The sequence below is a fragment of the Salvelinus fontinalis genome, chromosome 27 (assembly GCF_029448725.1).
Source record: "Salvelinus fontinalis isolate EN_2023a chromosome 27, ASM2944872v1, whole genome shotgun sequence".
NCBI lineage: Eukaryota > Metazoa > Chordata > Actinopteri > Salmoniformes > Salmonidae > Salvelinus > Salvelinus fontinalis.
In genome coordinates, this window is record NC_074691.1 from 11,569,249 (window position 1) to 11,581,192 (window position 11,944).

Sequence of the window (11,944 nt, forward strand, 5' to 3'; positions counted from 1 at the left end):
CTAAGTGACCCCAAACTTTTGAATGGTAGTGTATATACAAAAGTATGTGGACACCCCTTCAAATCGATGGATTCAGCTATTTCAGCCACACCCATTGCTGACACACGTGTATAGAACCGAGCACACAGCTGTGCACTCTCCATAGACAAACATTGGCAGTAGAAGGGCCTTACTGATGAGCTCAGTGACTTTCAACGTGGCACCGTCATAGGATGCCACCTTTCCAACAAGTAATTCGGTCAAATTTCTGCCCTGGTAGAGCTGCCCCAGTCAACTGTAAGTGTTGTTTTTGTAAAATGGAAACATCTAGGAGCAACAACGGCTCAGCCGCGGAATGGTAGGCCACACACGCTCACAGAATGGGACTGCCGAGTGCTGAAATGAGTAACGTGTAAAAACCGCCTTTCCTCAGTTGCAACACACTACCCAGTTCAAAACTGCCTCTGGAAGCAAGTTAGCACAATAACTGTTTGTCGGGGGCTTCATGAAATGGGTTTCAATGGCCGAGCAGCCGCACACAAGCCTAATATCACCCTGCACAATGCCAAGCATCAGCTGGAGTGGTGTAAAGCTCGCCGCCATTGGACTCTGGAGCATGGTAAACGCGTTCTCTGGAGTGATGAATCACGCTGCACCATCTGGCAGTCCGATGGATGAATCTGGGTTTGCCGGATTTCAGGAGAACGCTACCTGCCCAAATGCATAGTGCCAACTGTAAAGTTTGGTGGAGGAGGAATATTGGTCTTTGGCTGTTTTTCATGGTTCAGCTTAGTTCCAGTGAAGGGAAATCTTAACGCTACAGCATTATATATATTCTGTGCTTCCAACTTTGTGGCAACAGTTTGGGGAAGGCCCTTCCTGTTTCAGCATGACAATGCCCACTTGCACAAAGCGAGGTCCATAAAGAAATGGTTTGTCAAGACTGGTGTGGAAGAACGTAATTGGCCTGCACAGAGCCCTGACCTCTACCCCATCTAACACCATTGGGACGAATTGGAACGCAGACTTTGAGCCAGGCCTAATCGCCCTACATCAGTCCCCAACCTCACTAATGGTCTTGAGGCTGAATGGAAGCAAGTCCCTGCAGCAATGTTCCGACATCTAGTGGAAAGCCTTTCCAGAAGAGTGGAGGCTGTTATAGCAGCAAAGGGGGGCCAACTCTATATTAATGCCCATGATTTTGGAATGAGATGTTGGACGAGCAGATGTCCACATACTTTTGGTCATGTAGTGTATATTGGAAGCTTGTGAAGCAGAGCTTTGTTAACAAAAAAGGAGAAATTAAGTGATCTACGGAAATTTAGAGAGGGCCAGCTGACCTTCTGATTAAGGATGCAGTGAGTGTTAAACCTGTCACCTGTGATAAAGTGAAGCACGCTATGGTACACTGCATCCAAGGATTTTAGGTTAGTGGCTGCTGCATTCTGATAAAAGGTGCCACCATAATCAAGATCTGGCAGGAAGGTTGCTTGTACCACCTGTTTCCTGCTGTTTAGAGAGAGGCATGATGTAGTTCTATAAAAGAAGCCTCCTTTAAATCACAGCTTCTTAACTTCTTAACTAGCTCATCCATATGTTGTTTAAACTTCAAATGTTTGTCAATCCAAAATCCCAGATATTTAAGGACGGGAACCTGCTCAAAGAGAAAATCCTCCAGTGCCATCTGTGTGTAGACCATCTGAAATATTTCTAAGAGATTTAGACATACATTCTGTTTTTCCTGCATTAAGTATCAACAAAATCATATTGCAGCTATAACATAGCCTGGTCATCAGTAGGGTCAATAGCATACAGAATGTAACAGGTTTTTGCAGATAGACCAATATTATTTATATAAATAGTAAAGAAAACAGGTCCTGAAATCTACCCCTGCGGGACACCTTTAGTAATATCAAGGTAACTTGACAGCATCAGAAAGCACACATGGTGTCCTGTCTGACAGATAGTTCCCAAACCAATTGCAAGACACCTGGAATGAGTAGGTGATGGTTGACAGTATCAAAGGCCTTGGATAGGTCTATAAATATGGCAGCACAGTGAATCCTACAATCTAAGCAATTTAACACATCATTTAAGACAAGCGTAGCTGCTTAAACAGCTGTCTCTTGTCTCAGTCTAAAACCAGACATTAAGAATATAATTTGAGGTTAAAAAACTTATTAGCTGAGCGTTTGCCAGTGATTCTAATATTTTTGCAAGGCAACATAGTTTAGAAATGGGCAATAGTTATCTAGGTTAGAAGGATCCCCGCCTTTGTGAAGAGGGAGGACATGTGTCGCCTTCCAGATCTTAGAGATAGCACCAGAAGCAATTTTTGAATAAAAAAGTGGGTCAAAGGTTATATAATGATGGGGGCAGAAAGCTGCAGTAAAAAGGGATCAAGCTATTCATCTCCTGTGAATTTTTGTACATACATTTTTTGCAAGGCACTTAGACAAGTACAGCATTGACATAAAATGTTTCAATTTTTTTTAAGAGTGAGTGCCTGGAAGTGCATCATTCTCTGTTATCTGTTTAGAGGTGTATAAGGAATTTCTCTAGTGGAACTTGAGTTTTTTTCAAAAATGATTATTTCAAATAGGTGGCCAGCTGAAGCCTAATGGTTATAAAAAGCACCACAAATTTCATACCAGAGGCTGTCATAACCTGCTGGGGTAATGAAGAGGTGGAATTACATTTTACCACTTTCCAGAATTTAGCTGGAATTTTCACCACTCTCAGATACACAATTGAAGAAGTATGTTGACTTTGCTTTTCTAACCAGAGTAAGACATCTATTTCTCAAATGTCTGAAGGACTGCTAGTCAGAGATAGAATCAGTCAATAGTAGCCTTAGCCCAAGCTAAGTTTGTTTCATCAAATCTTTCAGACAATTCATGCGTAAACCATGGGTTAGATCTGCCCTTTACCCTTAATCTTTTATATGGGGCATGCTTATCTGCAACATAGTTAAAAAGAAAGGTAAGACATTTAAGGGCCTGATCCAAATCAGAGATAGAGGGCACACCCAATCATACAACCCCAGATCATACAGGAAATTTTGCTTATTGAAAGTTCAAAAATGTATTTTTGCAATAATGCGCAAACACAATTTTGGTAGTTTAGTATCTCTAATGCAGACGATGGTCACTGAGCTCGTTAGCAAAGATTCCAATGGCTGTATACTTATGAGGGGCGTTTGTCAGAAATAGTAGATTTTTCAGGCTGTTTTAAGTTGGGGCAGGTTGGTTTAGTTATCAGTTGAGTTAAATTTAGCTCAGTGCAAATATCTTTCAGTTTATCTGATACTGGCATCAACCAATCCAGGTTAAGATCCCCTGATGTTAATAATTCAGATTTAGCATAGCACAGCAAGTCCGATCATTTGCTTTGAGCAATTGGCAGGGCCGAGGGAGACAATGTACTACAGGCTATATTATATACAGTATATCCCACAGCAGACAACATGTTATCCCAAGCGCCAATCCCAAAGTAAACAAAGATGGCGACCACTATATTTGTCAAAAAAGAAGTCGAAGTTATCGAAGCTTCATTTATAACATTGTTTGCTCTTGAATTATTGTAATTTGTTTGAGACTACATGTTATCATACTTCAGGCAATGAATAGTACTGTATGTTGTAGATACCATTCTGTAGGCTACGGTGCCAACTAACCTGGCAAGCTGACTATCTGAAATAACGTCTAACTGTTCCCAGTCGTGGACTCTAGCAGGTTTCCTGAAGCAGTGATGGTAGGGGTCCACCGCTTGTTAGATACAGTATGTCAGATGATTCAGGTGAAACTGATTGGCTGCATGTTGTTTTTCCTTTGGGGAGGGTAACAGGATTTGCATGTATTTCATGCAGTGTGTGCATTTTGGAGTGTTTTATCACAAACTCTCACATTCACAGGATGTGTGCTCTCTTACTGTGTGGATTGTCAGGCCTTCCTCCTTTATAACAGTGGGTCTATAAAAAAAAACTTTTCTGACATCTTAATTTCTCAACACATTTTTTATGTGGAAAAATCCAGGAGAAATTCGAAGGATATGATAAATTCACACATGGTTTGTTGATTGTAGTGTTGTGTGTGTGCGTGTGTGTACTGTGTGTGTTTTGTTTCTCGTTGCTTGTGGCATGTCGAACACTCATAATGGGCTGCCAAAAGCCGTTTCACACTGTGTTAAATTTCACGCTCGAGATCCCTTCCCCCAGTGCTGCTCCTGTCTAATCTTAAACCAGCACAGAAACTCCAGGATTCTCCAAAGCCTAAAGAGTAGAGGATAGAGGATGGCTACCTTGAAGGGTTTTCAAAGAGTGGTTGTGTCTTTTGAAAGAGCGCTGGTGTGTGTGGGGGAATGGGATGAAACTAAACTAAACAAGGTGAAGGAAGAGGAAGCTGGGGTTCAACCCGTTCCACCATGTCGCTCAGATTAAAAAGCACTTCTCCCAGACTTTGTCCTCTTCTCCGGTGCTAACATAGTCGCCCTTGTACATACCCCACATGAAAAAAGTATATAGTATACTATGGTATAAATACTATAGTATTCACAGTATAATTTTTGCAGACTTTACTGTAGTATTCCCTGTGATGTTTTTGTGGGCAGGTATTTATTGTAGTATACTGTAGTATTCATAATTAACTATAGTATAAATTCTGTAGTAAAATAAAACTGTAGTATATACTGTAGTAATTCATGTAATATTTTTGCATACTGTAGTTTACTATAGTATTTACTGTAGTGTTTTTGCAGACAGTGCTATAGTATTTACTATCGTGTTTTGGTTCTTTGACATAGAAGTGGAGGCCTACTGGAGAAATACAAAAATAGCACATTTTCCATAAAGTGTAGGCAGGTAGGACTGGGGTCTGAACAGATAGTTCAGAGCTTCTGCTCTTTTCTATAACCTGTAGGGAACACAATATATGGTATATACTTGGCATGTACGTTTCTCACTTACGGGTGGCACAAATTGGGCTATGGAGGACTGGAATGGGCAAGGTATACCCAAATTAAATACTGTAGTGTTTACTAAAAAAGTGTAGTGTTTTTGCAGATTGTAGTGTTTTTGCAGACATTACTGTAGTACTTATTATACTATTTTACAGTATACTACTACATTCTATAGTAGGTACTACACATGATCGAGGCATACTCCAGTGTGTAATATAGTATTCTACAGTATACTACAATTTACTACAGAATTCTATAGTAAGTCCTGTAGTTTTCTATAGTAAACTAGTATTTTTTTCATGTGTGACAGTACATGTCCCTTTGGTAGAGATGTTGCCAGGCAACAAGCTACCATAAGCATCCCCATGCACTTGGGGTTGACCCTTTGACCCCAAGTAGAGTGTCTTGGTGTCCCAATGAGAGACTGTCCCAGTGTCCCCAATATTCACACCCACACACAGCTTCAGTGCTCAGTGTCACCCTGACCACACACGTTAGCTGGGATTATTATTTGATTCTCTGAACGAGCCTGAACGCTCTCTAATGGTTTTAATTGGTGCCATTAGAGACCACTCGTCATTAGAAGTTTCTAACTGCCATGGTGTGTGTGTGTGCGTGTTGGTTTCGGTGTGTGTGTGTGTGTGTGTTACAGCCTGCGATGATGACTGTGCCGGGCTCCTCATCAGAGATATGGATAGACTGCATCGTATCATCACCAGTGTCAACCTCACCACCCCTCTGCCACCGCCCTACAAAGTCCTCTACCGGTTTGAGAACATGACGCAGGAACTCAAGGTGAATAGAAAGCACCCAAACACTTCCTCTAGTGTTCACCTTCGCTCCAAAGAGAGAGTACTACAATATCCTGTATTAGACAAATCTATGATATCTAGATCACGTTTGTCTCTGTAGGCCTACATTCAATTTGGCGTGTTTGTTTACTCACACTAGTGAGTACCTGACTGAATTGCTAAGGCGAACAGAATCAGTTGTGATTAAGTTGCCCACCTCGACAAGGTGCTGTGTAAATATCTCTCAGCTGTTAATGTCTCAGGGGGGGGACGTGGGGCCCGACTCACACCCCGATTTCAAACACTCCTCATATCCCCTCCAGGCAATACCATAGCTCCACTCCGTTCAGCTAACGGCATCCACCTCTCTCTCACACAAAGACCAAAGACACAAACACCACACTCTGTAACAGTGATATATTACACAAACACCACACTCTGTAACAGTGATATATTACACAAACACCACACTCTGTAACAGTGATATATTACACACACACCACACTCTGTAACAGTGATATATTACACAAACACCACACTCTGTAACAGTGATATATTACACACACACCACACTCTGTAACAGTGATATATTACACAAACACCACACTCTGTAACAGTGATATATTACACACACACCACACTCTGTAACAGTGATATATTACACAAACACCACACTCTGTAACAGTGATATATTACACACACACCACACTCTGTAACAGTGATATATTACACAAACACCACACTCTGTAACAGTGACATATTACACACACACCACACTCTGTAACAGTGATATATTACACACACACCACACTCTGTAACAGTGATATATTACACAAACACCACACTCTGTAACAGTGATATATTACACACACACCACACTCTGTAACAGTGATATATTACACACACACCACACTCTGTAACAGTGATATATTACACAAACACCACACTCTGTAACAGTGATATATTACACAAACACCACACTCTGTAACAGTGATATATTACACAAACACCACACTCTGTAACAGTGATATATTACACAAACAGTGGCATTCAAATGCATCTCAGCTGTGCGATAACAAGAGTGAAATTTCCCCCAAATCCTCGGAAAGCAGAGGAGATGGAGCTGGAGATATAAGGCACAACAAAGATGCAGATTATTGCTAAAGGGCATCATGAGGGGGGGCCAATGAAGACATCACTTGATTGCTACCCTCATGTGGAAAGCCTGATCATTGGCTCAAGCTGCGTTTTTGGAGTCCACTGAGCTAGATGCCCTTTTCCAGCTGCTGGTGCTCTGCTTCTTATAGGCCTGTGAGGAGATGTCTGGCAGGAGCCCTACTGGCATAACACTGATGAATTGGGCTGGGGTGGATGGTTAAATACAGGGTATCGAGCAGAGGCTCACACCTCACTCACCAGACCCATGGTGATTTAAACAGTAGATGACCTTTCTGCCTAATGCCCCATTCTGACATTCTCCCCTGTGTATGTGTATATGTGTGTGTGTGTGTGTGTGTGTGTGTGTGTGTGTGTGTGTGTGTGTGTGTGTGTGTGTGTGTGTGTGTGTGTGTGTGTGTGTGTGTGTGTGTGTGTGTGTGTGTGTGTGTGTGTGTGCACGTGTCTTCCACACAGCACATGCTCTCGCCACAGAATTCGCCGGAGAGGCGCCTGCAGCTGGCCGACAGTAACCTGGGCAGCCTGGTGACAGAGATGGACGATCTGCTGAGTCGGGTAGGTAGGACACTCAGGCCAGGCTGACACTGTCCACTCCTGAGTTCCCAGGGGCTGGCACTACTGTCCCTGCGGCCACTATGTGGCTGTCCTGGCTCCCTCATCACAGTCTAGTAAATGGGTCAACTGAAACTGGACCATCCCAATTCATAAAGCGTTCAAGACAGCCTTGTATGTACGCTTACAATAATTAGTGTGAAAGATATAGGCAGTTGTGAGTGAAGGTTTTTATTTATTTTATAAAAACAATTGGAATGACAAGGTTAGCCAATCAATATTTTGATTGATGTTAGGTCATATGTTAGCTTTCAATTGATACATACAGTCAAAAGAAAGTGAGCATTATAACAATAGATTGTTTTGTTTATTTTTCTCAAATGAATCTGTCATTAAAAGAAAGAAAGATATCCACTTCAAGTGAGGACAGGAACCGAGGACTGAAAACAGATGAATACTTTTGTATTTAACTTTAGATACCGGTTCTAGCAAGGTTTTCTTTGTGTCTGAGAACATAGAATGTTCTGTTGCAGAAAGATCCTTGGATAGACAAGAAAAGAAAGGAAAGATAACTAATGTAAAATATACTGTGTCTGTAAAATGTATATACTGTAGCTAGAAGTATAAGCCTAAGTATTGTTGTCTATTAGTTTACCCCAATTAGGGGAGGGGTGGTAGGGTTAAGGGAAAATAATAAAGAAGGAAAATATATTTAATACCATATATATATATTTAAAATAATATATATATTTACAAAAATACAAAATATATATATATATGGGGGATTGGAAAGGATGCAGACAATTACATTGCTAGAAGTCACACTCTAAATTGCAGGGGTTTAATGGCACAAGCGGGGAGCCTAGCCAACAGCGAGTTGCCGTAGTCCAGGCGGGAGATGAAGTGCCTGGATTAGGACATGTACCGCTTCCTGTGTGATGCAGGGTCGTACTCTATGGATGTTGTAGGGCAACACAAACACAAGCATTTCGCTAAGACCTTACAGTGAAATGCTTACTTACAAGCCCTTAACCAACAATGCAGTTTTAAGAAAAATAAGTGTTAAGTAAAAAATAGATAAGTACATTTAAAAAAAAATGTAAGTAACAAATAATTATAGAGCAGCAGTAAAATAACAGTAGCGAGGCTATATACAGTGGGTACCGGTACAGAGTCAATGTGCGGGGGCACCGGTTAGTTGAGGTAATTGAGGTAATATGTACATGTAGGTTGAGTTAAAGTGACTATGCATAGATAATAAACAGAGAGTAGCAGCAGTGTAAAAGAGGGGCTGGGGGGGCAATGCAAATAGTCTGGGTAGCCATTTGATTAGCTGTTCAGGAGTCTTATGGCTTGGGGGTACTTGGCACTCCAGTACCGCTCGCCGTGCGGTAGCACAGACAACAGTCTATGACTAGGGTGGCTGGAGTCTTTGACAATTTTTAGGGCCGTCCTTTAGATATAGAGATCCTGGATAGCTGGAAGCTTGGCCCCAGTGATGTTCTGGGCCGTACACACTACCCTCTGTAGTGCCTTGCTTTTGGAGGCAGAGCAGTTGCCATACCAGGCAGTGATGCAACCAGTCAGGGTGCTCCCGATGGTACAGCTGTAGAACTTTTTGAGGATCTGAGGACCCATGCCAAATCTTTTCAGTCTCCTGAGGGGGAATAGGCTTTGTCGTGTCCTCTTCACAACTGTCTTGGTGTGTTTGGACCATGATAGCTTGTTGGTGATGTGGAAACAAAGGAACTTGAAGCTCTCAACCTGCTCCACTACAGCCCTGTCGATGAGAATGGGGGCGGGCTCGGTCCTCCTTTTCCTGTTGTCCACAATCATCTCCTTTGTCTTGATCACGTTGAGGGCGAGGTAGTTATCCTGGGATCACACGGCCAGGTCTCTGACCTCCTCCCTATACGCTGTCTCATCGTTGTCGGTGATCACGCCTACCACTGTTGTGTCATCGGCAAACTTAATGATGGTGTTGGAGTCGTGCCCGGCCATGCAGTCATGGGTGAACATTAAGTACAGGAGGGGGCTGAGCACGCACCCCTGAGGGGCCCCCGTGTTGAGGATCAGGGTGGTGGATATGTTTTACCTACCCTTACCACCTGGGGGGGTGGCCCGTCAGGAAGTCCAGGATCCAGTTGCAGAGGGAGGTGTTTAGTCCCAGGGTCCTTAGCTTAGTGTCGCGCTTTGAGGGCACTATGGTGTTGAACGCTGGGCTGTAGTCAATGAATAGCATTCTCACATAGATGTTCCTTTTGTCCAGGTGGGAAAGGACCGTGTGGAGTGCAATAGAGATTGCATCATCTGTGGATCTGTTGGGGCGGTATGCAAATTGGAGTGGGTCTAGGGTTTCTGGGATAATGGTGCTGATGTGAGCCATGACCAGCCTTTCAAAGGTCTGTCCATTGCTCGTGTTTCTTGGCCCAAGCAAGTCTCTTCTTATTATTGTTGTCCTTTAGTAGTGGTTTCTTTGCAGCAATTTGTCCATGAAGGACTGATTCAGTCTAATTCTAATGAACTTATCCTCTGCAGCAGATTTAACTCTGGGTCTTCCTTTCCTGTGGCTGTCCTCATGAAAACCAATTTCATCATAGCACTTAATGGTTTTTCCAACTGCACTTGAAGAAACTTTCAAAGTTCTTGAAATATTCCGGATTGACTGACCTTCATGTCTTAAAGTAATGATGGACTGTCGTTTCTCTTTGCTTATTTGAGCTGTTCTTGCCATAATATGGACTTGGTCTTTTACCAAATAGAGCTATCTTCTGTATACCACCCCTACCTTGTCACAACACACCTGATTGGCTCAAATGCATTAAGAAGGAAATAAATTCCACAAATTAACTATTAACAAGGCACACCTGTTAATTGAAATTAATTCCAGGTGACTACCTCATGAAGCTGGTTGAGAGAATACCAACAAGTGTGCAAAGCTGTCATCAAGGCAAAGGGTGGCTACGTTGAAGAATCTAACACAAAAGATATATTTTGATTTGTTTAATGTTTTTTGATGATACTGAATGATGTGGGCTCAGACACCAGTTTTCAGTGTCTGAGCCCACTTGCCTTAGAGCTGATAACAACAGACACAACATGTTCAATTGTATCCGAATTTTAGCAATATCAGAGTTAGCCATTTTGGGTTGCATGAGCTTGCATGAGCATTGTTCTGCACTTTTTGAGTTTAGGGGGTGTTTTCCTTAGAGCCAATTACAATAGCCACATCAACAAAAAAACATGTGTTAATGTGTGTATACTTGTCAGGCAGGACCATACAGCACTGAGAGCTTGGAAATTTGTAACCCGCTATGGGCCGGTTTACCAGAAACGGATTACCAAACTGAAGTTTTCATTAATCTTAAATATTAATAATTGATATTTCCACCGATTATATCTGTGTGTTTACAGGTCTATATTTCCAAAATGCTTTAATGTTTGTTTGTGTATGTAGGGCAGACAATTAACTACTTGTATTTCACATATTAGCAATATCAGGGCTTGCAATATTGGGTTACATGGGCTTTTGTTGCCCCCCCCCCCCCCCCCCCTCCTCCAGCAAGGTATAATTCTGCGCTGTTTGAGTTATGGGGGTATGTCACAACATAACAACTTTTGCAGTAAAATATGTTTATACAACCATTCATTCAATTTATGGGAGACCTTAGAGATATGGAAAAACATGGCTGTGCTTTGTAATACTTCGGGTAGGGATATCTCAAAAACTTAAACCCTTTTTGAGAATTGGCCACTCGCCTGTGGTGCTCAGCTGCTTGAATCCCTCAATCATTATTTTTTAATCTATAGAGGATTTCTGAAAGGTCATACCAGCTCTGACTGGTGGTTATGAAATAGATTTGTTTGACCAGGTACTCTGAGGCTGTCCATTGTTAGACCATAGGGGGCCACAGGATTCAGGATAGGAAACATGCAATCAAGGGTCCATCTTTTTATTTTATTTATTTATTTTTTATCCCATTTTCTCCCCAATTTTCGTGGTATCCAATCGCTAGTAATTACTACCTTGTCTCATCGCTACAACTCCCGTACGGGCTCGGGAGAGACGAAGGTCGAAAGCCATGCGTCCTCCGAAGCACAACCCAACCAGCCGTACTGCTTCTTAACACAGCGCGCCTCCAACCCGGAAGCCAGCCGCACCAATGTGTCGGAGGAAACACCGTGCACCTGGCCCCCCTTGGTTAGCGCGCACTGCGCCCAGCCCGCCACAGGAGTCGCTGGAGCGCGATGAGACAAGGATATCCCTACCGGCCAAACCCTCCCTACCCCGGACGACGCTATGCCAATTGTGCGTCGCCCCACGGACCTCCCGGTCGCGGCCGGCTGCGACAGAGTCTGGGCGCGAACCCAGAGACTCTGGTGGCGCAGTTAGCACTGCGATACAGTGCCCTAGACCACTGCGCCACCCGGGAGGCCCTCAAGGGTCCATCTTGAATGAACACTGAACACTGGCACATCCTGGATTGGTT

General features: G+C 42.8%; 1 protein-coding gene across 12 annotated transcripts in view; it reads left to right on the plus strand.

Annotated features, from left to right (window-relative positions):
* lama2 (laminin, alpha 2) overlaps window positions 1–11,944 on the plus strand; it is a 166,862-nt gene that overhangs the window by 128,755 nt on the left and 26,163 nt on the right. For all 12 annotated transcript variants that reach the window (XM_055884711.1, XM_055884714.1, XM_055884712.1 and 9 more), the window contains 2 exons: window positions 5,588–5,730; window positions 7,359–7,457. In XM_055884711.1, coding sequence (XP_055740686.1) covers window positions 5,588–5,730; window positions 7,359–7,457 — 242 coding nt within the window. The remainder of the gene's footprint in view (window positions 1–5,587; window positions 5,731–7,358; window positions 7,458–11,944) is intronic.